Source organism: Copadichromis virginalis, linkage group LG13, assembly GCF_057382275.1.
Source record: "Copadichromis virginalis isolate Kocher_CV1m ecotype Utaka linkage group LG13, C_Virginalis_male_GT1.1, whole genome shotgun sequence".
In the NCBI taxonomy this organism is placed as follows: domain Eukaryota; kingdom Metazoa; phylum Chordata; class Actinopteri; order Cichliformes; family Cichlidae; genus Copadichromis; species Copadichromis virginalis.
The window spans coordinates 11,405,617-11,433,356 of record NC_140630.1 but is presented as its reverse complement, the minus strand read 5'-3'; the positions used below and the strand labels follow the sequence as shown (position 1 = coordinate 11,433,356).

The window sequence follows — 27,740 nt, the reverse complement described above, 5'->3', positions numbered from 1 at the left end:
ACAGAGCATATAGCAAACTGTTATTTTTTTTAATATCAAATAAAAATGTAGTGAAATATCTTCATCCTTACAGTCTAACTCAGTTCTCTCATCATTTATATACTTTAATGGCTTTTAGATATAGCAATTGTTGTGATCTCCTGGGTATTTTTTGTGCCACCATTAAGTTAAGTGAGCTCTATTGTAATTTTCTCAATCCTGTTTTCTTCCCTGTTGTGTCCTCCCAGGCTCTCCCTGGTGATTCTAGCTGGGTCTCTCAGTGGGCCAGCATAGCAGCCAATCACACAAGAACAGACCCAGAGGGTTCAGGAGCAGAAACAGGCAGCTTCCTGCACAAAGAGAGAGGTAGATACTATTGGAAACTCAGTTTTTAAACACAATATGTTTTCATTTTTAAAACCTTGATATGCTAATTATTTCAAAGTAGAACTAGGACTGAAAATCTTTTTTTTTAATTTCATGCAAACAAAAGAAAAAAAAAAGAATCACAATTAAGTTGTTTTTTCTTATAGGTGCTAATACTGTTGAGTCTGGTGCCTCCCTCAGCAGAGGCGAATCCTCCTCCAGTCTGACTGACCGTAAGCGTAGGACCCTCCCTCAGCTCCCTGTGGATGACTCCCGGGCTAAATCCGCTACCCAGACTCTGAGGTCAGAGATTGGGGAAAAGCAGGATACTGAACCTCAGGAGAAAGAGAACAAGGGAGACGGGGAGTCCCCGACTCCCATGGAGAACAGCGAAATGACTAGTAAACGGAAACAAAGTTCCACCTCCTCTCCATCTAAGGCTTCTCTCCGGACCTCTGGAAGCACTGAGAGGAGGAAGAAGTCAGAGGAGAGGAAAGGAGGAGGAGCAGGAGCAGGAGAAGGAAGCGAGAAGTCTGGAAAGCCTCTAGTCCGCCAGGGCAGTTTCACAATTGAGAAGCCCAGTGCCAGCGTCCCTGCCGAGCTCATCCCACGTATAAACAGAGGCTGCAATGGACGTGAACGCAGTGATTCTGTAGGCAGCATGGATACTGCAACTCTCCTGAAGGACACTGAAGCTGTCATGGCTTTCCTAGAGGCCAAACTAAGAGATGAAAACAAACTAGATCAGAAAAGTAGTAAAGCTGGCATCACTGCTCAGGGTTCAAGTTCAGCCCTCCTCCCTCGGACTGACTCTATCTCTCCTGAATCAGATGTGGACACAGCCAGCACAGCTAGTCATGTGGCTGAATCGGCAGATAAGAAAGCAGCAGCCAGTGTACAAAAACGGCGTTCCCTCAGCAGTATGCACCGGGAGAAAAGCAATATGAGCACAGCTTCCAAAACCAGCATCACAAATCCCAGTGCTCGTGAACGGTTGGAGAGAAAGACTAAAAGCAGGCCAGTCGAAGCAACGACCCGGACTGATGCACGTCGCTCTGTTCAGCCATCTTCTGCCTCCTCCAGAGCACGGCAGCCCTCGGCAGATCTCACTGATGACGACCAGACTTCATCCTTTCCCATCTCCGACATCCTCTCCTCAGACCAGGAGACCTACTCTGGACCTCTGGGGCACTCAACACACGGACGCGGCTCAGATGATGTCTTGCAATCCAAACTTGATAGGTCTGCAAAGACATCTGCCAGTGGTTCTTCCAAAACCAGCCGGACTCTTCATGCAGCCACAGCCTCCTCCTTGAGCAAGCAAGCCTCACTGCCTCAGCCACGACCCACAAGAGCTTCTCTTCTCCGTCGTGCTCGACTGGGAGACACATCTGACACGGATCTAGCTGATGCAGACAGGGTGTCTGTGGCTTCTGAGGTGTCCACCACCAGCTCCACCTCAAAACCGCCATCGGGCCGGAAAGGGATGTCACGGCTGGATCTGCTGGCGCAGCCACGAAGAAACCGTCTGGGCTCCATCTCAGCCCGCAGTGACTCTGAGTGTACAGTGACCCGAAGCTCCACCTCTTCACCCCGGCTATCATCAGAGACTGCTCTGCGTCTGGGCTTGCGCTCATCAACACCCACGGAGAACAAGCTGACACCCAGAATGAGAGCCAACAGCGTGTCCAAACTGAATGAAGCCAAAAGCAAGACCACTACAGCGGGATACTGCTCACCAACAGGTGAATACATCTACTCCAGCACTGTTGTCTGATTGATTCAGATTTTTTAGTTGCACAGAGAAAGGAAAAAGTAGAATTCTAGTTTTAGCTGTTCATTTTATTTTTGTTTTGACCTAATTATCAGTTTCTTTATAAAAAAGTATGACAAAGTCTAATTACATCTACATCATTGCATACCTCACATGTCAGTGTGTAAACATCTGTGTTCAAACATTTCCACCGTGTTGTGATGATTTGGTGCATTGGTTTTCATTATCCAGAGAGCTTTCAACCCGAACCTCCAGGTGGTGATACAGAGGAGGAGCTAATGGGTACTGTACCAGGACTATAGAGCCTAACTAGACTGTGTATGTGTGTGTGTCTAGTGTGTACAAGTGTGTGTCAGACCTGGGTCACAGGAATAGAAGGTTGAGCTCCACAGGATCTGAACTGTGTTACTGCAGCAACTCAGTTTTAAAAATGGCGCTGCTTGCATTTAAAAGTTAAATGAAAACAATGTATGTACGTTGAGTAGCTTCTTTGGCAAAAATTGCCACATACAAAAATGCAAAGGCTTAGTAAATCACCAGTAAATGTCAACGTAAACTACAATGACCCAGCTCTAGCATATTTGTATTGTTAACGTCTCCTACCTAAAATCTGCTGTGATGAGGACTCGAATGCTCTACCCATACTCTTACTGCGTCAAATCTGTAGTTTGGCCCTATATCCCATGCTACATGCAGCCTGAAGTGCACCTTTTCAGAGGTTTCCTAGTTCTGTTTTTGTAGTAGTATGTTGTATTATATGTAATTATTAATTAGCACAAGGTTAAAACTGCCATGATGCAAATGGTAACAGGATTTGTTTGTATCTAGATTGGTTACTGTGCTGATGCAGTAGCTAGATTTTTACAAGTTTACCATGTTTTTTAAATGCTTTTATAGATTCAGTGAATTCAATCATATTCAATTCCAATATGATCAGCCGAGTGTCACTCCTGATAGCAAATCAATACAGTCGTATCAGCTCTGTAAAGTATACAAAAATTTTTTATAGCAGGTATAAATGCTAACAGCGATGTATTTGATCTCCAACTCTGTGATTATGTGGTCCTGGCTCCACCTTGTGGAGAATTTACATGTAGAGCAGGGGTGTCGGACCACGTACAGTCCACTTTGTGGCAAAAAAAGAAATCTGTCAGCACGACTCTTTGCGTTTAAGTTATAAGACGTGCAGAATTACAGAAGAAGTTCTGGTAGGTCTTTGCTCAGGCTGTCTCTTAATTTTAAAGCAAAAGGTTTTTTGACCATTATTTGACCATTTATTTTAGTCCTATTGTAAAAAACCCTGAAGGTTTTATAGTTGATAGTGAAAAACATGGAAATTTTCTTTCATTTAACTGTTGAGCGAATACCTAATTACTTTGGTGTTGTTTATGCCTTCCTTTACTTGGTCCTGAATTAGAGTCTTTGCTGGGCTGATTCTAGCCCTCTGGCCTTATGTTTGACACCCCTGATCTAGACACTTCCGCTCTGAGAAGACTGGAAGAGCACTCTGTGTCATCTCATCATGGCACAGTTACAGTACATTAATGGCTCTGGTGTGTGAGCATTTTGAAGCAGGTTAACATACACTAACATGGTTCTAACAAGATTTGTTAACTTGTTGGATGCTTTTGTTGGCAGCATGGGCCAAGAGCTTTTCAATAAACTCAACTAGTGTTTCTTTTTTTGTTGTTGTTTTTAATTATGTTTTTTAAACTCCAAACATTGCTGCATCAGTCCATACAACAACTAAGCAAAGTTGCAATAATGATAGTATTCCTGAAATACTTGGCACCACTAACGCTTCTTATTCTCCCATCGTTTTTTATTCAAGCCCAGCAAGGCAGTTCAGTAATCAAGCTTATCGTCGTTGCCTTTGAGAAATATCTGTGTTTGTCAACAAACAAGGAAGCATCCATTCTCCTCTGCTTAACATTCATATTTTGTCAGATCAGAGCAGAATCAGCTGCTGGCTTCCTCAGAAACAAAGCATCTCAACTTTACAAGCACATTTATCTGTTTTATGAATAACTGATATTTTTGACTGAAAGATGACATTTCTCATGCACTTCTATCATAGTGTCCAGCAGCAGCAGGTGGAGACGTCTGCCACCAGAGTACGGTTCCACCTCGGAGGAAGAGTTCGGCTCCAATCGCAATTCTCCGAAACGGCCCCACGTGCGGCCTCATCACATCGTCCCACACCGCAACTCCAGACTCGGCGCCACTGTGAGCCCAGTTGGGGTGACGGGCCCAGGTGGAGTGGGGATCAAACACCGCATGAAAGAGCAAGAGGAGTACATCAGGGACTGGACAGCACACAGCGAGGAGATAGCCAGGTACTGATCCACACTGAACTGAGTGAAACTGAGCTTTAATGGTTTAACGGTTTTGTATATGCTGTTCTGTGTATGCAGGTTTCATGTGTTCATGTGGCTGTTTATCCCGAGTCCTAAAGAACCTCGTCTGATGGTTAACAGGTTATTCCCCTGTGTGCGCAGGATCAGCCAGGACCTGGCTAAGGACTTGGCCATCTTGGCTCGTGAAATCCACGATGTTGCCGGCGAGATTGACTCAGTCAGCTCATCCGGCACAGCACCCAGCACCACAGTCAGCACCGCTGCCACCACTCCAGGATCGGCCATTGACACTCGGGAAGAGGTAGGCCCTGCACGTCCTACGCAGCCGGATATACAGGACAGCATGAAAAAGGTGCCCATTTTTCTTCTTCTTATTGCCTTATTGCGTGTGTTTCCATTGCACTCTTCCATCTTAATGTTTTGCTTTCATTTAAAAAAAATGCCTCTCTGCTGCTTCTTGATCTCACCTGCTGTGTGGTATTCACGTATTACAGTCCCATGCACTCCACTTTCATTTGTTTATCCTTATTTTGACCAAGAGAGTATTTTTTTTATTATTTTTCTACTATAAGACTAAAAACCGACTTTCTTTGGCTAAACAGTTAAAAAGCTTCAGAGCTGCTTAGCTTTTACTGATAGAGTTTTTCTTTCATTTCCCATGAATTCTCACATACTATGTTAAACTAAAGTAGAACAACACCGAAGTTCTACTTTCGGTTCAAAACTTTGACATCCTTCTTCTCTCCCTGCTCCATCTCTCCCCCTCTTTGCCTAGTTGGTTGATCGGGTGTTTGATGAGAGCCTCAACTTCAGGAAGATCCCACCTGTGATTTCAACTAGTAAGCCACCAGAGATAAACGGTAAACCAGCAGAGCTCCGGCCCCGTGCTCCTGACAACTTGGAGCCTCGAGCTTTAAGAAGACGCACCTGGAATAGAGAGGAGGTGAGAGGCAAACAAGAACATATGACACCAAATTTCTGGAAGCTGCATTGCATTCAGCAGTCAGCTTAACAGTCAGTTTCTTCTTCTGTGTGCATGCAGGCCGTGTTAGACAGCCTGCTGCTCCATTCAGTTTCCCAGCTGTCCACCAAGATCAGGCACTCCATTGACAAAACAGCAGGAAAAATAAGGTGAGTATACTTGTTGATATAAGTACCATTAGCATTTAACAACATATCTACAGTGCCTAACTCTAACCCATTGATCCTGAATACAAACGTGACCTGTTGTACAATGTTTGCTTCCAGGATTTTGTTTAAGGATAAGGACAGAAACTGGGATGAAATTGAGAGTAAACTAAGATCAGAGAGTGAAGTACCACTCCTTAAAACTTCCAACAAGGTGCGTAAATTCATCTGTCTGAATCATATCGAGTGACAAACAATTCCCAGTGTTAAGTGAACCCAATCGTTTTACTTCCTAATCATTTTATTTCCACCCTCCATTCACAGGAAATTTCTGGTATTCTGCTTGAACTGAAGAGAGTCGAAAAGCAGCTTCAAGGTAAATTATAAATGTGAACTCGCTCAGAGTCGTAGACATTTTCCTGCATCTCAACTCTGTTTATTTGTATTTAAAAGTTGAGAAGCACCTTAATACTAAGGGAAAAGAAATAAAAATGAAGGATTTCTTTCAAATGCTGAAAATTCATCACCCTGCAAAATGGGACGGACACATATGTAGGAAATGGAGGTGTCAGAAAGATTCTCTGCAAATCTGAAATGTTTTTCTTCTTCTACACTTGTGCATGTGGCTTTTAAAGCAAGACCAGATCAAAAACTATATTTTACAATAGAAAATATACACTGGCTTTTACATGAAGCCTTTCACACACTGACCCTCTGTCTATTTCTGTGATAGTGATCAATGTGATGGTAGACCCAGATGGGACTCTGGATGCCTTGGCCAGCCTCAGCCTGACCAGCCCCACAACCCCTACAAAGCCCCAAGCCGCCAAAACAACTCCCCCCTCTGCTACCAGCCCTGGGTCGGCACCCCCAGCCAAAGAATCACTGCCGGAGATACTTCCAGGGTCTGGAGGTTCAGCAGCAGCCTCCGCCAGGGTTCAGACTTCTTCTGCCAGCACGGAGGAGAAAGCACGCGACACCAGCATTGGTTTGGGTAAATCGGCAGTCGGAGGTCTTAGCTTCAGCCGGATCCGGCCGAGCGGAGAGGAGGCCATCGCCCAGAAATAAAGTTTGGTTTATGTGAATAAACAAATGGATTGGAGTGCTAGCGGCTGGTGATCCATGTAGAAACATTCAAACTGTTTTGTTTGTTTATTTGTTTATGACAGAACAATGGCCATTCTGAGACTATACCAGTCTAAGATTATAGCATAATATAAAAAAAAAAAGATCTCCTCACCAGAATTGAAGTGCTTCATCTGACGTTTAGACTCCCCTCTCTGACCCTCAGCTGATACATCATGAGTTAACCATGAACAGAAATTGACCCATGAATGAAAGACTGACATTTCAACTTTGAACTGTTCAAGCTGGCCGGCTGACATGGCGGTACCGGTCGGGTGCTCTCTCAGTGGACAGATTTCTGTGGGCGTACAGTCTCCTCCAGTCCTCTTGCCTTCTCCGTGTGTCTGGACCCCTTCTACACTAAGGACATGCCTTAAAACATATCCTCCATAGTAGCAGCATGACCCCGTATCCCTTCTACTTCAAAGACTTTTAACACTTTCATGACAGACTGCATTGTAACATAACACTTGCAAAACATGTTCTATTTACACTAGAACAAAATACAACACACTGCAATAATTTATTAGCTCCACGCCAGTGCAAAGAATATTTCAGCAGCCTTAAATAACCACCCCGACAAACCACAGTCATAAATAGACATGCTTTATGCCAGGAACTGCCAAATTGCAGATGTTTTATATATTTCCGAATTGTAACCGTCCATCGAGCCGTCTCTCAAACTGATTTGCAGTGCCTCCCCATCTGTCGGTTCACCTATTTCTTGTTCGCCTGTTATGTTCCCCTCTGTCCTCCCCATTTTTTCCTCCTTGTAGCTGGAAACATGTTTGTCAGAGCAGTAGCACATGCATGAGAGAGCAGAGTGTTTTCTCCCTGCAAGCTAGCGCCTGGGTTGCTCTCAACAATACTGAATAGTGGTTTTACTCAGTAGTAACAGCCTAAGGGAAACCAATGATAATCACTTACCAAAGCGAGTATGTTTCCAAACACTAAAAAGTCATCAACTGATATTGCAGTTCATCTTAACGTGATCTGGTCTGCAGTTCACCCACCTCTCTGAATGTCAAAACCCAGTCTCTGTTAGCAAATCAAGAATTCAAGAAGATTATTTATTATAACGAATCATTATTTTAATAATTGCAAACAGATATTTCTGGCCCCTGTGAGAATCTATGCCTAAGTGTCTTTATGATTTCCAATTGGCTTTTTCTCTGCTTTTTTTTTTTCTTTCCAAGTCACAGATTGACTTCTGTTTCAAGTAGCAACAAAGAAGGTCACTGTTTAAACCACTGTTTTATATTTAGACACTTTTTATGATTTGACTTGTTCGTTTTCTTTGTGCATACAAAATCTGAACTTGAAAAAAGCTGCTGGGTTAGTTTCAATTAATGTGCTGTCAAAAGAATATAGGCACCTCACAAGAAGCCTTTTTATGGTTTAAAATATCAAGTCGTTGAATTGATTAGATAATTACAAAATAAGCTCCCCGTCTGTGAAGATTTAATGAATTTTGCTTGTGTATATACAGAAGGTGCATTGTTATCTTACTGATACTGTGGAATTTCAGTATAATTAACCTCTTACTCATTGACATTGCTGCTTTTGTAGTTATTTTATGGGGACTAACCATTTTCTGAATCTCTCTCCAGCTTATAGTCTGTGTACTAGAGTAAGACAACTTAAAGGCAAGTGTATTAGTACTTAGATGCTCATGGAATAGTGAATTAGGTACCACAATACATGTTCATTTCCTTCTCTATACCGTACTGTACAATGTTTTTCAATGCCTCAAAGTGCCCGTTTTGAAGCTGGGGGGGCATTGATTACAAGAAGAAAAAAAGACGTAGTCGTCTAAGGAAGATTTATCTGGTTTTGCACATCAGATTGTGGTGTGTTTTCATGCAGAATTAGTCAAAGGCTGCATCAGCTGAGCGATATCATTTAGCCTGATATCAGACGTGACTGCCTTGCCTCTCTGGAACTATTCTGCCTGTACAAAAAAAAAAAAGAAGAAGAAGAAGAAGCCTCTAATTGTGTTTTTATTTTTTATTTTCTCCCATTTTATCAGAAAAAATATAAATTGGGGGACTGTGAATGCTAGGTACAGGCTTATTTTTTAAAACTCTACATGTGTCATCTGCTCAGTGGTCTTTGTATTTTTTTTTCTTGTTATTTTTGTAAAGAAAAAAAAACCATTTTATTTATTTTATTTTTTTTTTGTTTTAATATGTTGTGGATGTTTCATGCATTTTATATTTGTTCAGTTATCTGCATTGGTTCTTACTGTTAATAAAAAAGAGCCATACACTTGTCTGTCCAATTTCATTTGACTAGGCAGTGAAAAAAAACACTCACCACTCACTACATTAGGTACACCTTGCTAGTACTGCACTTTTGCCTTCAAAACAAGGTGCTGGAAACAATTCTCAGAGATTTGAACTCATTGTGAACCCATTTTCATGATCAAGAAACTGGTGTGAGTTTTATGACAGGATGTGTTATCTTACTGGAATTGATAATCTTTAAACAGACACTCACTGATCCTGTAAGAGCAGGAATTTAACTACAAACCCTCATAGTTCCCATCAGTAACATTCATTCTCTGCCTCAATGGTCACAGTGGCTAGTTTAAGTACGTTTGCCCCATAGAAATCCACTGATGTTCAGTGAGTCCCTTTGATACATATTTAGACCTTCATAATTTTCAGGGTGCATGAGTGTTATATCTCCATCTCATTCTAAACATTTTACCAACATGTAAAAGGCATACGTCCACAAGATTTTGATTTGTTTAATTTTAATTGAAACTTGTTTTTTTTTTTTTTTTTTCTGAATAAATGTGTGAGATGGCCCTCAGGCCTCTAAATCCACGTCCAGGTTTAGGTGACTACTTGGATTAGGGGAGTATTATTTAGAGCAATGTTTGTCACTTTGGTTAATCGCTCAACTCAGGCCGTTTTTGTTCAGTCTTTTTCTAACTGAACTTTCACATTTAACATGCTAACTGAAGCCTGTAGAGTCTGAGATGTAGCTCTTTTATTTTCTGTATTGTACAGTCTGACTTAGGGGTGAATTTGCTGGGATTGGTGACTGTGTTGCATGTTTAGAATAATCTTCTTCAGAGTAGACTTTTGGTGTAAGATGATAGTGAATGAAAAAAGCTATAAAAAGCTGCTGTGGTTTTAATTTTCCAAGAGAGGTAATGCACATAATACAGAGACGAGCGCACGGGGGATATCCAAATTCTAGGAAGGCAGCCTGCTGCTGTACACAGGCGGATTCTTCTCAGTCATTGTTCTTAACAACTTGACTGTTTTCTCCAACCACACAAAGAGTGCTGTTTCCATTCTGGGAAGTCTACTCATTGGTGTAGGTAGTTCTTCAAATTACCTATATATGAGCAGCTGTATTAGCTTTGACTTAATATATGTTAAATAGTATACTTTCCTGTTTTAAAATTTATGATTACTCAAACCTTACAAATTATAACTCATCACCACTTGTGTGAACTACAAGGGTGTCATCTTTTTTTCTTTTCAATCCATTAAGTACTACCCCTACGGTGGCCCTGAGAGGCCAAACGGACTGCAACTTCAGAAAACACTTGCAAAAAGAAAAATGCTGCAAAAAGAAAAACGCTTGCAAAAAGAAAAATGCTGCAAAAAGAAAAACGCTACAAAAGCACACAAAGCACAACGGAAATAGGAAAAAAGACAACGGAAATGTTTCTGGGGAGACAATAACCGGACGGACCAGTTGCACGAACCAAAACATGTATGTATGGTTGTATCCCAATTCAGGGACTGTGGCTGTATCCCAATTCAGGGTCTGCAGCCTTAAAGTACGCATTTCAAGGCCGATTACGTCACAGCGGCGCGCCGAAGGCTGTCCCAATTCAAAGGCTGCTCGAAATGCGGCCCTGAAGTGCGTCCTTAATTTCCCTGAATTTTAAGGCTGTGGCAGTGTAGACTTCGTGGCCCAACATATCCCAGAATGCATAGCGCGGCGGTGGGTGTGGATAATTTTGCCGAAAAAAACGGCGGATGAGTATGGAGCGCCAGGACTGCCATAATGAATTAATTAAATACACCATTAAATAATTAATTAAATGTGGCAATAATTAATTAAAATTGGAATTAATTAATTAAATAAATAGTTATGACACATGTAATTAATTAATTATTGACACATTTAATTAATTATTTATGTATTTCACATTTTAATTAATTATTGACACATTTAATTAATTAATTATTGACATATTTAATTAATTAATTATGTATTTCACATTTTAATTAATTATTGACACATTTAATTAATTATTTATGTATTTCACATTTTAATTAATTATTGACACATTTAATTAATTATTTAATGGTGTATTTAATTAATTCATTATGGCAGTCCTGGCGTTCCACAGTGAGGGGCGCCCGAAGAGTAAACTTTAAGTAAGTACTGAATATTATGTCACTTATTTATGTGCAAATGTTTAATAACGAAGACCATTAAAACATTACTGTTGGCCACATGTCGGCAAAGTTATGTGACATTAGTGACGTTTGTACTAACTTGGTTTTAAAGCCTTTACTTTAAAATATACGCCGTTCAATAGCTGAGCTTAATCTTACAGAGAATGATCAAAGCTCATGTAGAAACAAACAAACAAATGAACAAAATATGTTCTCCTTCATTTCTGTCAAACAAAATTGTATGACACGTTTCCAGCTGTTAGTATCATGGTTGCTAGGCAACCTGGGCAACGGAGGCTAGACCCTGGATTGGGATACAGCCTGTTTCTCAATTCAGAGTCTGCAGCCTTAAAGTACGCAGCCTTAACGGTCCTCAAGGGCCGCACTCAAAGACCGCTGAGGCCGGAAGTGTGAGGCTTGTAGGCTTGTGAGATGGGACGGTCTAGCCTCGCGCTGCCCAGGTTGCCTAGCAACCATGATACTAACAGCTGGAAACGTTTCATACATCTTTGTTTGACAGAAATGAAGGAGAACATATTTTGTACATTTGTTTCTACATGAGCTTTGTGTGATTTGATAAGTATCTGAGGCTGAGAACTGTAAAACATGATTTTTGGGCTTCATTTCTGTACTGAACAGTCATTTAAGATTAGCTATAAAATAAAAATTAGCTAATGTTGTTCATGAGACTAAAGTCATCTCACTTTGGTAATGTAAATATAATATGGCCAATATTATATTATTCATTATTAGTTATTACAGCAGTGAAAATGAACTCTGTGCCAAACACTGAGCTTCAGTAAAGATTCAAGTTGCATCTATTTCTATTTTCTATCACCTTAAATCTTCACTTAAAGACAAGTATCTGTGACAGTGTATATATAGATGTATTATATATAACAGACAAAGATTGTTCTTTTAATATGTTGGCATTACTAAATTTGGCTCAATGCTTATATATGTGTGGAAGAAGCAAATGTACGAGCTGTCAGGATTTTGTCATCAGTGTCAACAAAACGCTCATTTTTTTAGCCGCGTTTGTCGTCAAAATTGAGTTGGAGTGTTTAACTCTGATGGCAATCTCTCCCTAACAAGTCCACTTTATTGCGTGCTCATTTTCTCCTATTAGTGGCTCATAGGAGTCTAACTAATGAACTGTATGCATGTTTCCTAATCTGTCACGCTTATCAGTGGCTCATGGTTGCTTAAGGCCTATGTCTGTACTTGACCACAGAGGCAGAGCATCATTCAACCTGCCAGCTGCCTATTTTGGGAGCTTTTCAAGGATGACAGACTCCACTTTCTCTGCAGCAAGACAGCTCATAACTTTTTACAGTGTCTCCCTGTCCTCATACTTCTATATATTCTTCTGTAATAGATAACTATACTCTGTCATTGCAATCTACACTACAGCTCAAAAGTTTGAAGGCAATTTTCACCTGGTTTATAACCATGTGATCGGTCCACACAGCAGTGATGGTTACTAAAAATGGGCCCATGTATAAGTGTGTAGACATTTCCTAATGCATCATGGGTGATTTAACTTAAATGATTCATTAAACACACATGTGTGAAAACATTACTGATAAGCTTTGTGTAATATTATGTTAAAGTAAATGTAAGTTATTAATTAAAAGACGACTGTTTCAGTCTGACCACAAACTTTTGAGCAGTAGTGTGTGTTGTATGCATGTGTCTGTCTGTATCTGACCAGGATTTTGTCATCAGTGTCAACAAAACGCTCATTTTTTAAGCCGCGTTTGTGATCAAAAATTGAGTTGGAGTGTTTAACTCTGATGGCAATCTCTCCCTAACAAGTCCACTTTATTGCGTGCTCATTTTCTCCTATTAGTGGCTCATAGGAGTCTAACTAATGAACTGTATGCATGTTTCCTAATCTGTCACGCTTATCAGTGGCTCATGGTTGCTTAAGGCCTATGTCTGTACTTGACCACAGAGGCAGAGCATCATTCAACCTGCCAGCTTCCAATCTTGGGAGCTTTTCAAGGATGACAGACTCCACTTTCTCTGCAGCAAGACAGCTCATAACTTTTTTACAGTGTCTCCCTGTCCTCATACTTCTATATATGCTTCTGTAATAGATAACTATACACTATCATTGCAATCTACACTACAGCTCAAAAGTTTGAAGTCAATTTTCACCTGGTTTATAACCATGTGATCAGTCCACACAGCAGTGATGGTTACTAAAAATGGGCCCATGTATAAGTGTGTAGACATTTCCTAATGCATCATGGGTGATTTAACTTAAATGATTCATTGAACACACATCTGTGAAAACATTTCTGATCATTTTCCTGTAACGTTATGTTAAAGTAAATGTAAGTTATTAATTAAAAGACGACTGTTTCAGTCTGACCACAAACTTTTGAGCAGTAGTGTGTGTTGTATGCATGTGTCTGTCTGTATCTGACCAGGATTTTGTCATCAGTGTCAACAAAACGCTCATTTTTTTAGCCGCGTTTGTCGTCAAAATTGAGTTGGAGTGTTTAACTCTGATGGCAATCTCTCCCTAACAAGTCCACTTTATTGCGTGCTCATTTTCTCCTATTAGTGGCTCATAGGAGTCTAACTAATGAACTGTATGCATGTTTCCTAATCTGTCACGCTTATCAGTGGCTCATGGTTGCTTAAGGCCTATGTCTGTACTTGACCACAGAGGCAGAGCATCATTCAACCTGCCAGCTGCCAATCTTGGGAGCTTTTCAAGGATGACAGACTCCACTTTCTCTGCAGCAAGACAGCTCATAACTTTTTTACAGTGTCTCCCTGTCCTCATACTTCTATATATTCTTCTGTAATAGATAACTATACACTATCATTGCAATCTACACTACAGCTCAAAAGTTTGAAGTCAATTTTCACCTGGTTTATAACCATGTGATCGGTCCACACAGCAGTGATGGTTACTAAAAATGGGCCCATGTATAAGTGTGTAGACATTTCCTAATGCATCATGGGTGATTTAACTTAAATGATTCATTGAACACACATCTGTGAAAACATTTCTGATCATTTTCCTGTAACGTTATGTTAAAGTAAATGTAAGTTATTAATTAAAAGACGACTGTTTCAGTCTGACCACAAACTTTTGAGCAGTAGTGTGTGTTGTATGCATGTGTCTGTCTGTATCTGACCAGGATTTTGTCATCAGTGTCAACAAAACGCTCAATTTTTTAGCCGCGTTTGTGATCAAAAATTGAGTTGGAGTGTTTAACTCTGATGGCAATCTCTCCCTAACAAGTCCACTTTATTGCGTGCTCATTTTCTCCTATTAGTGGCTCATAGGAGTCTAACTAATGAACTGTATGCATGTTTCCTAATCTGTCACGCTTATCAGTGGCTCATGGTTGCTTAAGGCCTATGTCTGTACTTGACCACAGAGGCAGAGCATCATTCAACCTGCCAGCTGCCTATCTTGGGAGCTTTTCAAGGATGACAGACTCCACTTTCTCTGCAGCAAGACAGCTCATAACTTTTTTACAGTGTCTCCCTGTCCTCATACTTCTATATATTCTTCTGTAATAGAAAACTATACAATATCATTGCAATCTACACTACAGCTCAAAAGTTTGAAGTCAATTTTCACCTGGTTTATAACCATGTGATCGGTCCTCACAGCAGTGATGGTTACTAAAAATGGGCCCATGTATAAGTGTGTAGACATTTCCTAATGCATCATGGGTGATTTAACTTAAATGATTCATTGAACACACATCTGTGAAAACATTACTGGTAAGCTTTGTGTAATATTATGTTAAAGTAAATGTAAGTTATTAATTAAAAGACGACTGTTTCAGTCTGACCACAAACTTTTGAGCAGTAGTGTGTGTTGTATGCATGTGTCTGTCTGTATCTGACCAGGATTTTGTCATCAGTGTCAACAAAACGCTCAATTTTTTAGCCGCGTTTGTGATCAAAAATTGAGTTGGAGTGTTTAGCTCTGATGGCAATCTCTCCCTAACAAGTCCACTTTATTGCGTGCTCATTTTCTCCTATTAGTGGCTCATAGGAGTCTAACTAATGAACTGTATGCATGTTTCCTAATCTGTCACGCTTATCAGTGGCTCATGGTTGCTTAAGGCCTATGTCTGTACTTGACCACAGAGGCAGAGCATCATTCAACCTGCCAGCTGCCTATTTTGGGAGCTTTTCAAGGATGACAGACTCCACTTTCTCTGCAGCAAGACAGCTCATAACTTTTTTGCAGTGTCTCCCTGTCCTCATACTTCTATATATTCTTCTGTAATAGATAACTATACACTATCATTGCAATCTACACTACAGCTCAAAAGTTTGAAGTCAATTTTCACCTGGTTTATAACCATGTGATCGGTCCACACAGCAGTGATGGTTACTAAAAATGGGCCCATGTATAAGTGTGTAGACATTTCCTAATGCATCATGGGTGATTTAACTTAAATGATTCATTAAACACACATGTGTGAAAACATTACTGGTAAGCTTTGTGTAATATTATGTTAAAGTAAATGTAAGTTATTATTTAAAAGACGACTGTTTCAGTCTGACCACAAACTTTTGAGCAGTAGTGTGTGTTGTATGCATGTGTCTGTCTGTATCTGACCAGGATTTTGTCATCAGTGTCAACAAAACGCTCAATTTTTTAGCCGTGTTTGTGATCAAAAATTGAGTTGGAGTGTTTAACTCTGATGGCAATCTCTCCCTAACAAGTCCACTTTATTGCGTGCTCATTTTCTCCTATTAGTGGCTCATAGGAGTCTAACTAATGAACTGTATGCATGTTTCCTAATCTGTCACGCTTATCAGTGGCTCATGGTTGCTTAAGGCCTATGTCTGTACTTGACCACAGAGGCAGAGCATCATTCAACCTGCCAGCTGCCTATCTTGGGAGCTTTTCAAGGATGACAGACTCCACTTTCTCTGCAGCAAGACAGCTCATAACTTTTTTACAGTGTGTCCCTGTCCTCATACTTCTATATATTCTTCTGTAATAGATAACTATACACTATCATTGCAATCTACACTACAGCTCAAAAGTTTGAAGGCAATTTTCACCTGGTTTATAACCATGTGATCGGTCCACACAGCAGTGATGGTTACTAAAAATGGGCCCATGTATAAGTGTGTAGACATTTCCTAATGCATCATGGGTGATTTAACTTAAATGATTCATTGAACACACATGTGTGAAAACATTACTGGTAAGCTTTGTGTAATATTATGTTAAAGTAAATGTAAGTTATTAATTAAAAGACGACTGTTTCAGTCTGACCACAAACTTTTGAGCAGTAGTGTGTGTTGTATGCATGTGTCTGTCTGTATCTGATCAGGATTTTGTCATCAGTGTCAACAAAACACTCATTTTTTAAGCCGCGTTTGTGATCAAAAATTGAGTTGGAGTGTTTAACTCTGATGGCAATCTCTCCCTAACAAGTCCACTTTATTGCGTGCTCATTTTCTCCTATTAGTGGCTCATAGGAGTCTAACTAATGAACTGTATGCATGTTTCCTAATCTGTCACGCTTATCAGTGGCTCATGGTTGCTTAAGGCCTATGTCTGTACTTGACCACAGAGGCAGAGCATCATTCAACCTGCCAGCTGCCTATTTTGGGAGCTTTTCAAGGATGACAGACTCCACTTTCTCTGCAGCAAGACAGCTCATAACTTTTTTGCAGTGTCTCCCTGTCCTCATACTTCTATATATTCTTCTGTAATAGATAACTGTACTTTATCATTGCAATCTACACTACAGCTCAAAAGTTTGAAGTCAATTTTCACCTGGTTTATAACCATGTGATCGGTCCACACAGCAGTGATGGTTACTAAAAATGGGCCCATGTATAAGTGTGTAGACATTTCCTAATGCATCATGGGTGATTTAACTTAAATGATTCATTAAACACACATCTGTGAAAACATTACTGGTAAGCTTTGTGTAATATTATGTTAAAGTAAATGTAAGTTATTAATTAAAAGACGACTGTTTCAGTCTGACCACAAACCTTTGAGCAGTAGTGTGTGTTGTATGCATGTGTCTGTCTGTATCTGACCAGGATTTTGTCATCAGCGTCAACAAAACGCTCATTTTTTAAGCCGCGTTTGTGATCAAAAATTGAGTTGGAGTGTTTAGCTCTGATGGCAATCTCTCCCTAACAAGTCCACTTTATTGCGTGCTCATTTTCTCCTATTAGTGGCTCATAGGAGTCTAACTAATGAACTGTATGCATGTTTCCTAATCTGTCACGCTTATCAGTGGCTCATGGTTGCTTAAGGCCTATGTCTGTACTTGACCACAGAGGCAGAGCATCATTCAACCTGCCAGCTGCCAATCTTGGGAGCTTTTCAAGGATGACAGACTCCACTTTCTCTGCAGCAAGACAGCTCATAACTTTTTTACAGTGTCTCCCTGTCCTCATACTTCTATATATTCTTCTGTAATAGATAACTATACACTATCATTGCAATCTACACTACAGCTCAAAAGTTTGAAGTCAATTTTCACCTGGTTTATAACCATGTGATCGGTCCTCACAGCAGTGATGGTTACTAAAAATGGGCCCATGTATAAGTGTGTAGACATTTCCTAATGCATCATGGGTGATTTAACTTAAATGATTCATTGAACACATCTGTGAAAACATTTCTGATCATTTTCCTGTAATATTATGTTAAAGTAAATGTAAGTTATTAATTAAAAGACGACTGTTTCAGTCTGACCACAAACCTTTGAGCAGTAGTGTGTGTTGTATGCATGTGTCTGTCTGTATCTGACCAGGATTTTGTCATCAGCGTCAACAAAACACTCATTTTTTAAGCCGCGTTTGTGATCAAAAATTGAGTTGGAGTGTTTAGCTCTGATGGCAATCTCTCCCTAACAAGTCCACTTTATTGCGTGCTCATTTTCTCCTATTAGTGGCTCATAGGAGTCTAACTAATGAACTGTATGCATGTTTCCTAATCTGTCACGCTTATCAGTGGCTCATGGTTGCTTAAGGCCTATGTCTGTACTTGACCACAGAGGCAGAGCATCATTCAACCTGCCAGCTGCCTATCTTGGGAGCTTTTCAAGGATGACAGACTCCACTTTCTCTGCAGCAAGACAGCTCATAACTTTTTTACAGTGTCTCCCTGTCCTCATACTTCTATATATTCTTCTGTAATAGATAACTATACTCTGTCATTGCAATCTACACTACAGCACAAAAGTTTGAAGGCAATTTTCACCTGGTTTATAACCATGTGATCGGTCCACACAGCAGTGATGGTTACTAAAAATGGGCCCATGTATAAGTGTGTAGACATTTCCTAATGCATCATGGGTGATTTAACTTAAATGATTCATTAAACACACATCTGTGAAAACATTACTGGTAAGCTTTGTGTAATATTATGTTAAAGTAAATGTAAGTTATTAATTAAAAGACGACTGTTTCAGTCTGACCACAAACTTTTGAGCAGTAGTGTGTGTTGTATGCATGTGTCTGTCTGTATCTGACCAGGATTTTGTCATCAGTGTCAACAAAACGCTCATTTTTTTAGCCGCGTTTGTGATCAAAAATTGAGTTGGAGTGTTTAGCTCTGATGGCAATCTCTCCCTAACAAGTCCACTTTATTGCGTGCTCATTTTCTCCTATTAGTGGCTCATAGGAGTCTAACTAATGAACTGTATGCATGTTTCCTAATCTGTCACGCTTATCAGTGGCTCATGGTTGCTTAAGGCCTATGTCTGTACTTGACCACAGAGGCAGAGCATCATTCAACCTGCCAGCTGCCTATTTTGGGAGCTTTTCAAGGATGACAGACTCCACTTTCTCTGCAGCAAGACAGCTCATAACTTTTTTGCAGTGTCTCCCTGTCCTCATACTTCTATATATTCTTCTGTAATAGATAACTGTACTTTATCATTGCAATCTACACTACAGCTCAAAAGTTTGAAGTCAATTTTCACCTGGTTTATAACCATGTGATCGGTCCACACAGCAGTGATGGTTACTAAAAATGGGCCCATGTATAAGTGTGTAGACATTTCCTAATGCATCATGGGTGATTTAACTTAAATGATTCATTAAACACACATCTGTGAAAACATTACTGGTAAGCTTTGTGTAATATTATGTTAAAGTAAATGTAAGTTATTAATTAAAAGACGACTGTTTCAGTCTGACCACAAACTTTTGAGCAGTAGTGTGTGTTGTATGCATGTGTCTGTCTGTATCTGACCAGGATTTTGTCATCAGTGTCAACAAAACGCTCATTTTTTTAGCCGCGTTTGTGATCAAAAATTGAGTTGGAGTGTTTAACTCTGATGGCAATCTCTCCCTAACAAGTCCACTTTATTGCGTGCTCATTTTCTCCTATTAGTGGCTCATAGGAGTCTAACTAATGAACTGTATGCATGTTTCCTAATCTGTCACGCTTATCAGTGGCTCATGGTTGCTTAAGGCCTATGTCTGTACTTGACCACAGAGGCAGAGCATCATTCAACCTGCCAGCTGCCAATTTTGGGAGCTTTTCAAGGATGACAGACTCCACTTTCTCTGCAGCAAGACAGCTCATAACTTTTTTACAGTGTCTCCCTGTCCTCATACTTCTATATATTCTTCTGTAATAGATAACTATACACTATCATTGCAATCTACACTACAGCTCAAAAGTTTGAAGTCAATTTTCACCTGGTTTATAACCATGTGATCGGTCCACACAGCAGTGATGGTTACTAAAAATGGGCCCATGTATAAGTGTGTAGACATTTCCTAATGCATCATGGGTGATTTAACTTAAATGATTCATTGAACACACATCTGTGAAAACATTACTGGTAAGCTTTGTGTAATATTATGTTAAAGTAAATGTAAGTTATTAATTAAAAGACGACTGTTTCAGTCTGACCACAAACTTTTGAGCAGTAGTGTGTGTTGTATGCATGTGTCTGTCTGTATCTGACCAGGATTTTGTCATCAGTGTCAACAAAACGCTCATTTTTTTAGCCGCGTTTGTCGTCAAAATTGAGTTGGAGTGTTTAACTCTGATGGCAATCTCTCCCTAACAAGTCCACTTTATTGCGTGCTCATTTTCTCCTATTAGTGGCTCATAGGAGTCTAACTAATGAACTGTATGCATGTTTCCTAATCTGTCACGCTTATCAGTGGCTCATGGTTGCTTAAGGCCTATGTCTGTACTTGACCACAGAGGCAGAGCATCATTCAACCTGCCAGCTGCCAATCTTGGGAGCTTTTCAAGGATGACAGACTCCACTTTCTCTGCAGCAAGACAGCTCATAACTTTTTTACAGTGTCTCCCTGTCCTCATACTTCTATATATTCTTCTGTAATAGATAACTATACTTTATCATTGCAATCTACACTACAGCTCAAAAGTTTGAAGTCAATTTTCACCTGGTTTATAACCATGTGATCGGTCCTCACAGCAGTGATGGTTACTAAAAATGGGCCCATGTATAAGTGTGTAGACATTTCCTAATGCATCATGGGTGATTTAACTTAAATGATTCATTAAACACACATGTGTGAAAACATTACTGGTAAGCTTTGTGTAATATTATGTTAAAGTAAATGTAAGTTATTAATTAAAAGACGACTGTTTCAGTCTGACCACAAACTTTTGAGCAGTAGTGTGTGTTGTATGCATGTGTCTGTCTGTATCTGACCAGGATTTTGTCATCAGTGTCAACAAAACGCTCAATTTTTTAGCCGCGTTTGTGATCAAAAATTGAGTTGGAGTGTTTAACTCTGATGGCAATCTCTCCCTAACAAGTCCACTTTATTGCGTGCTCATTTTCTCCTATTAGTGGCTCATAGGAGTCTAACTAATGAACTGTATGCATGTTTCCTAATCTGTCACGCTTATCAGTGGCTCATGGTTGCTTAAGGCCTATGTCTGTACTTGACCACAGAGGCAGAGCATCATTCAACCTGCCAGCTGCCAATTTTGGGAGCTTTTCAAGGATGACAGACTCCACTTTCTCTGCAGCAAGACAGCTCATAACTTTTTTACAGTGTCTCCCTGTCCTCATACTTCTATATATTCTTCTGTAATAGATAACTATACTCTGTCATTGCAATCTACACTACAGCTCAAAAGTTTGAAGTCAATTTTCACCTGGTTTATAACCATGTGATCGGTCCACACAGCAGTGATGGTTACTAAAAATGGGCCCATGTATAAGTGTGTAGACATTTCCTAATGCATCATGGGTGATTTAACTTAAATGATTCATTAAACACACATCTGTGAAAACATTACTGGTAAGCTTTGTGTAATATTATGTTAAAGTAAATGTAAGTTATTAATTAAAAGACGACTGTTTCAGTCTGACCACAAACTTTTGAGCAGTAGTGTGTGTTGTATGCATGTGTCTGTCTGTATCTGACCAGGATTTTGTCATCAGTGTCAACAAAACGCTCATTTTTTTAGCCGCGTTTGTGATCAAAAATTGAGTTGGAGTGTTTAGCTCTGATGGCAATCTCTCCCTAACAAGTCCACTTTATTGCGTGCTCATTTTCTCCTATTAGTGGCTCATAGGAGTCTAACTAATGAACTGTATGCATGTTTCCTAATCTGTCACGCTTATCAGTGGCTCATGGTTGCTTAAGGCCTATGTCTGTACTTGACCACAGAGGCAGAGCATCATTCAACCTGCCAGCTGCCTATCTTGGGAGCTTTTCAAGGATGACAGACTCCACTTTCTCCGCAGCAAGACAGCTCATAGCTTTTTTACAGTGTCTCCCTGTCCTCATACTTCTATATATTCTTCTTTAATAGATAACTATACACTATCATTGCAATCTACACTACAGCTCAAAAGTTTGAAGTCAATTTTCACCTGGTTTATAACCATGTGATCAGTCCACACAGCAGTGATGGTTACTAAAAATGGGCCCATGTATAAGTGTGTAGACATTTCCTAATGCATCATGGGTGATTTAACTTAAATGATTCATTAAACACACATCTGTGAAAACATTACTGATCATTTTCCTGTAACGTTATGTTAAAGTAAATGTAAGTTATTAATTAAAAGACGACTGTTTCAGTCTGACCACAAACTTTTGAGCAGTAGTGTGTGTTGTATGCATGTGTCTGTCTGTATCTGACCAGGATTTTGTCATCAGTGTCAACAAAACGCTCATTTTTTTAGCCGCGTTTGTGATCAAAAATTGAGTTGGAGTGTTTAGCTCTGATGGCAATCTCTCCCTAACAAGTCCACTTTATTGCGTGCTCATTTTCTCCTATTAGTGGCTCATAGGAGTCTAACTAATGAACTGTATGCATGTTTCCTAATCTGTCACGCTTATCAGTGGCTCATGGTTGCTTAAGGCCTATGTCTGTACTTGACCACAGAGGCAGAGCATCATTCAACCTGCCAGCTGCCTATCTTGGGAGCTTTTCAAGGATGACAGACTCCACTTTCTCTGCAGCAAGACAGCTCATAACTTTTTTACAGTGTCTCCCTGTCCTCATACTTCTATATATTCTTCTGTAATAGATAACTATACTTTATCATTGCAATCTACACTACAGCTCAAAAGTTTGAAGTCAATTTTCACCTGGTTTATAACCATGTGATCGGTCCACACAGCAGTGATGGTTACTAAAAATGGGCCCATGTATAAGTGTGTAGACATTTCCTAATGCATCATGGGTGATTTAACTTAAATGATTCATTAAACACACGTGTGAAAACATTACTGGTAAGCTTTGTGTAATATTATGTTAAAGTAAATGTAAGTTATTAATTAAAAGACGACTGTTTCAGTCTGACCACAAACTTTTGAGCAGTAGTGTGTGTTGTATGCATGTGTCTGTCTGTATCTGACCAGGATTTTGTCATCAGTGTCAACAAAACGCTCATTTTTTTAGCCGCGTTTGTGATCAAAAATTGAGTTGGAGTGTTTAACTCTGATGGCAATCTCTCCCTAACAAGTCCACTTTATTGCGTGCTCATTTTCTCCTATTAGTGGCTCATAGGAGTCTAACTAATGAACTGTATGCATGTTTCCTAATCTGTCACGCTTATCAGTGGCTCATGGTTGCTTAAGGCCTATGTCTGTACTTGACCACAGAGGCAGAGCATCATTCAACCTGCCAGCTGCCTATCTTGGGAGCTTTTCAAGGATGACAGACTCCACTTTCTCTGCAGCAAGACAGCTCATAACTTTTTTACAGTGTCTCCCTGTCCTCATACTTCTATATATTCTTCTGTAATAGATAACTATACTTTATCATTGCAATCTACACTACAGCTCAAAAGTTTGAAGTCAATTTTCACCTGGTTTATAACCATGTGATCGGTCCACACAGCAGTGATGGTTACTAAAAATGGGCCCATGTATAAGTGTGTAGACATTTCCTAATGCATCATGGGTGATTTAACTTAAATGATTCATTAAACACATGTGTGAAAACATTACTGGTAAGCTTTGTGTAATATTATGTTAAAGTAAATGTAAGTTATTAATTAAAAGACGACTGTTTCAGTCTGACCACAAACTTTTGAGCTGTAGTGTGTGTTGTATGCATGTGTCTGTCTGTATCTGACCAGGATTTTGTCATCAGTGTCAACAAAACGCTCATTTTTTTAGCCGCGTTTGTCGTCAAAATTGAGTTGGAGTGTTTAACTCTGATGGCAATCTCTCCCTAACAAGTCCACTTTATTGCGTGCTCATTTTCTCCTATTAGTGGCTCATAGGAGTCTAACTAATGAACTGTATGCATGTTTCCTAATCTGTCACGCTTATCAGTGGCTCATGGTTGCTTAAGGCCTATGTCTGTACTTGACCACAGAGGCAGAGCATCATTCAACCTGCCAGCTGCCAATTTTGGGAGCTTTTCAAGGATGACAGACTCCACTTTCTCTGCAGCAAGACAGCTCATAACTTTTTTACAGTGTCTCCCTGTCCTCATACTTCTATATATTCTTCTGTAATAGATAACTATACTCTGTCATTGCAATCTACACTACAGCTCAAAAGTTTGAAGTCAATTTTCACCTGGTTTATAACCATGTGATCGGTCCACACAGCAGTGATGGTTACTAAAAATGGGCCCATGTATAAGTGTGTAGACATTTCCTAATGCATCATGGGTGATTTAACTTAAATGATTCATTAAACACACATCTGTGAAAACATTACTGGTAAGCTTTGTGTAATATTATGTTAAAGTAAATGTAAGTTATTAATTAAAAGACGACTGTTTCAGTCTGACCACAAACTTTTGAGCAGTAGTGTGTGTTGTATGCATGTGTCTGTCTGTATCTGACCAGGATTTTGTCATCAGTGTCAACAAAACGCTCATTTTTTTAGCCGCGTTTGTGATCAAAAATTGAGTTGGAGTGTTTAGCTCTGATGGCAATCTCTCCCTAACAAGTCCACTTTATTGCGTGCTCATTTTCTCCTATTAGTGGCTCATAGGAGTCTAACTAATGAACTGTATGCATGTTTCCTAATCTGTCACGCTTATCAGTGGCTCATGGTTGCTTAAGGCCTATGTCTGTACTTGACCACAGAGGCAGAGCATCATTCAACCTGCCAGCTGCCTATCTTGGGAGCTTTTCAAGGATGACAGACTCCACTTTCTCCGCAGCAAGACAGCTCATAGCTTTTTTACAGTGTCTCCCTGTCCTCATACTTCTATATATTCTTCTTTAATAGATAACTATACACTATCATTGCAATCTACACTACAGCTCAAAAGTTTGAAGTCAATTTTCACCTGGTTTATAACCATGTGATCAGTCCACACAGCAGTGATGGTTACTAAAAATGGGCCCATGTATAAGTGTGTAGACATTTCCTAATGCATCATGGGTGATTTAACTTAAATGATTCATTAAACACACATCTGTGAAAACATTACTGATCATTTTCCTGTAACGTTATGTTAAAGTAAATGTAAGTTATTAATTAAAAGACGACTGTTTCAGTCTGACCACAAACTTTTGAGCAGTAGTGTGTGTTGTATGCATGTGTCTGTCTGTATCTGACCAGGATTTTGTCATCAGTGTCAACAAAACGCTCATTTTTTTAGCCGCGTTTGTGATCAAAAATTGAGTTGGAGTGTTTAGCTCTGATGGCAATCTCTCCCTAACAAGTCCACTTTATTGCGTGCTCATTTTCTCCTATTAGTGGCTCATAGGAGTCTAACTAATGAACTGTATGCATGTTTCCTAATCTGTCACGCTTATCAGTGGCTCATGGTTGCTTAAGGCCTATGTCTGTACTTGACCACAGAGGCAGAGCATCATTCAACCTGCCAGCTGCCTATCTTGGGAGCTTTTCAAGGATGACAGACTCCACTTTCTCTGCAGCAAGACAGCTCATAACTTTTTTACAGTGTCTCCCTGTCCTCATACTTCTATATATTCTTCTGTAATAGATAACTATACTTTATCATTGCAATCTACACTACAGCTCAAAAGTTTGAAGTCAATTTTCACCTGGTTTATAACCATGTGATCGGTCCACACAGCAGTGATGGTTACTAAAAATGGGCCCATGTATAAGTGTGTAGACATTTCCTAATGCATCATGGGTGATTTAACTTAAATGATTCATTAAACACACGTGTGAAAACATTACTGGTAAGCTTTGTGTAATATTATGTTAAAGTAAATGTAAGTTATTAATTAAAAGACGACTGTTTCAGTCTGACCACAAACTTTTGAGCAGTAGTGTGTGTTGTATGCATGTGTCTGTCTGTATCTGACCAGGATTTTGTCATCAGTGTCAACAAAACGCTCATTTTTTTAGCCGCGTTTGTGATCAAAAATTGAGTTGGAGTGTTTAACTCTGATGGCAATCTCTCCCTAACAAGTCCACTTTATTGCGTGCTCATTTTCTCCTATTAGTGGCTCATAGGAGTCTAACTAATGAACTGTATGCATGTTTCCTAATCTGTCACGCTTATCAGTGGCTCATGGTTGCTTAAGGCCTATGTCTGTACTTGACCACAGAGGCAGAGCATCATTCAACCTGCCAGCTGCCTATCTTGGGAGCTTTTCAAGGATGACAGACTCCACTTTCTCCGCAGCAAGACAGCTCATAGCTTTTTTACAGTGTCTCCCTGTCCTCATACTTCTATATATGCTTCTGTAATAGATAACTATACACTATCATTGCAATCTACACTACAGCTCAAAAGTTTGAAGTCAATTTTCACCTGGTTTATAACCATGTGATCAGTCCACACAGCAGTGATGGTTACTAAAAATGGGCCCATGTATAAGTGTGTAGACATTTCCTAATGCATCATGGGTGATTTAACTTAAATGATTCACTAAACACACATCTGTGAAAACATTACTGGTAAGCTTTGTGTAATATTATGTTAAAGTAAATGTAAGTTATTAATTAAAAGACGACTGTTTCAGTCTGACCACAAACTTTTGAGCAGTAGTGTGTGTTGTATGCATGTGTCTGTCTGTATCTGACCAGGATTTTGTCATCAGTGTCAACAAAACGCTCATTTTTTTAGCCGCGTTTGTCGTCAAAATTGAGTTGGAGTGTTTAACTCTGATGGCAATCTCTCCCTAACAAGTCCACTTTATTGCGTGCTCATTTTCTCCTATTAGTGGCTCATAGGAGTCTAACTAATGAACTGTATGCATGTTTCCTAATCTGTCACGCTTATCAGTGGCTCATGGTTGCTTAAGGCCTATGTCTGTACTTGACCACAGAGGCAGAGCATCATTCAACCTGCCAGCTGCCAATCTTGGGAGCTTTTCAAGGATGACAGACTCCACTTTCTCTGCAGCAAGACAGCTCATAACTTTTTTGCAGTGTCTCCCTGTCCTCATACTTCTAAATAATTCTTCTGTAATAGATAACTATACTTTATCATTGCAATCTACACTACAGCTCAAAAGTTTGAAGGCAATTTTCACCTGGTTTATAACCATGTGATCAGTCCACACAGCAGTGATGGTTACTAAAAATGGGCCCATGTATAAGTGTGTAGACATTTCCTAATGCATCATGGGTGATTTAACTTAAATGATTCATTAAACACACATCTGTGAAAACATTTCTGATCATTTTCCTGTAACGTTATGTTAAAGTAAATGTAAGTTATTAATTAAAAGACGACTGTTTCAGTCTGACCACAAACTTTTGAGCAGTAGTGTGTGTTGTATGCATGTGTCTGTCTGTATCTGATCAGGATTTTGTCATCAGTGTCAACAAAACGCTCATTTTTTTAGCCGCGTTTGTGATCAAAAATTGAGTTGGAGTGTTTAGCTCTGATGGCAATCTCTCCCTAACAAGTCCACTTTATTGCGTGCTCATTTTCTCCTATTAGTGGCTCATAGGAGTCTAACTAATGAACTGTATGCATGTTTCCTAATCTGTCACGCTTATCAGTGGCTCATGGTTGCTTAAGGCCTATGTCTGTACTTGACCACAGAGGCAGAGCATCATTCAACCTGCCAGCTGCCTATCTTGGGAGCTTTTCAAGGATGACAGACTCCACTTTCTCTGCAGCAAGACAGCTCATAACTTTTTTACAGTGTCTCCCTGTCCTCATACTTCTATATATTCTTCTGTAATAGATAACTATAC

General features: G+C 39.7%; 2 protein-coding genes across 8 annotated transcripts in view; one reads left to right on the top strand and one right to left on the bottom strand.

The window, feature by feature from the left end:
- The window catches only part of cep170aa (centrosomal protein 170Aa), a 38,634-nt gene extending 29,637 nt beyond the window's left edge, over positions 1 to 8,997 (top strand). For 2 of the 7 annotated variants that reach the window (XM_085477278.1, XM_085477277.1), the window contains 10 exons: positions 228 to 345; positions 513 to 2,090; positions 2,351 to 2,401; positions 4,197 to 4,455; positions 4,597 to 4,828; positions 5,252 to 5,419; positions 5,519 to 5,607; positions 5,725 to 5,818; positions 5,929 to 5,980; positions 6,338 to 8,997. In XM_085477278.1, the coding sequence (XP_085333404.1) occupies positions 228 to 345; positions 513 to 2,090; positions 2,351 to 2,401; positions 4,197 to 4,455; positions 4,597 to 4,828; positions 5,252 to 5,419; positions 5,519 to 5,607; positions 5,725 to 5,818; positions 5,929 to 5,980; positions 6,338 to 6,672 (2,976 nt within the window). In that variant the 3' untranslated portion in view covers positions 6,673 to 8,997. The remainder of the gene's footprint in view (positions 1 to 227; positions 346 to 512; positions 2,091 to 2,350; positions 2,402 to 4,196; positions 4,456 to 4,596; positions 4,829 to 5,251; positions 5,420 to 5,518; positions 5,608 to 5,724; positions 5,819 to 5,928; positions 5,981 to 6,337) is intronic. The other 5 variants (XM_085477272.1, XM_085477274.1, XM_085477276.1 and 2 more) reach the window with 5 other exon arrangements.
- The window catches only part of rtkn2 (rhotekin 2), a 150,176-nt gene that overhangs the window by 42,368 nt on the left and 80,068 nt on the right, over positions 1 to 27,740 (bottom strand). The gene's annotated exons all lie outside the window — the stretch shown is intronic.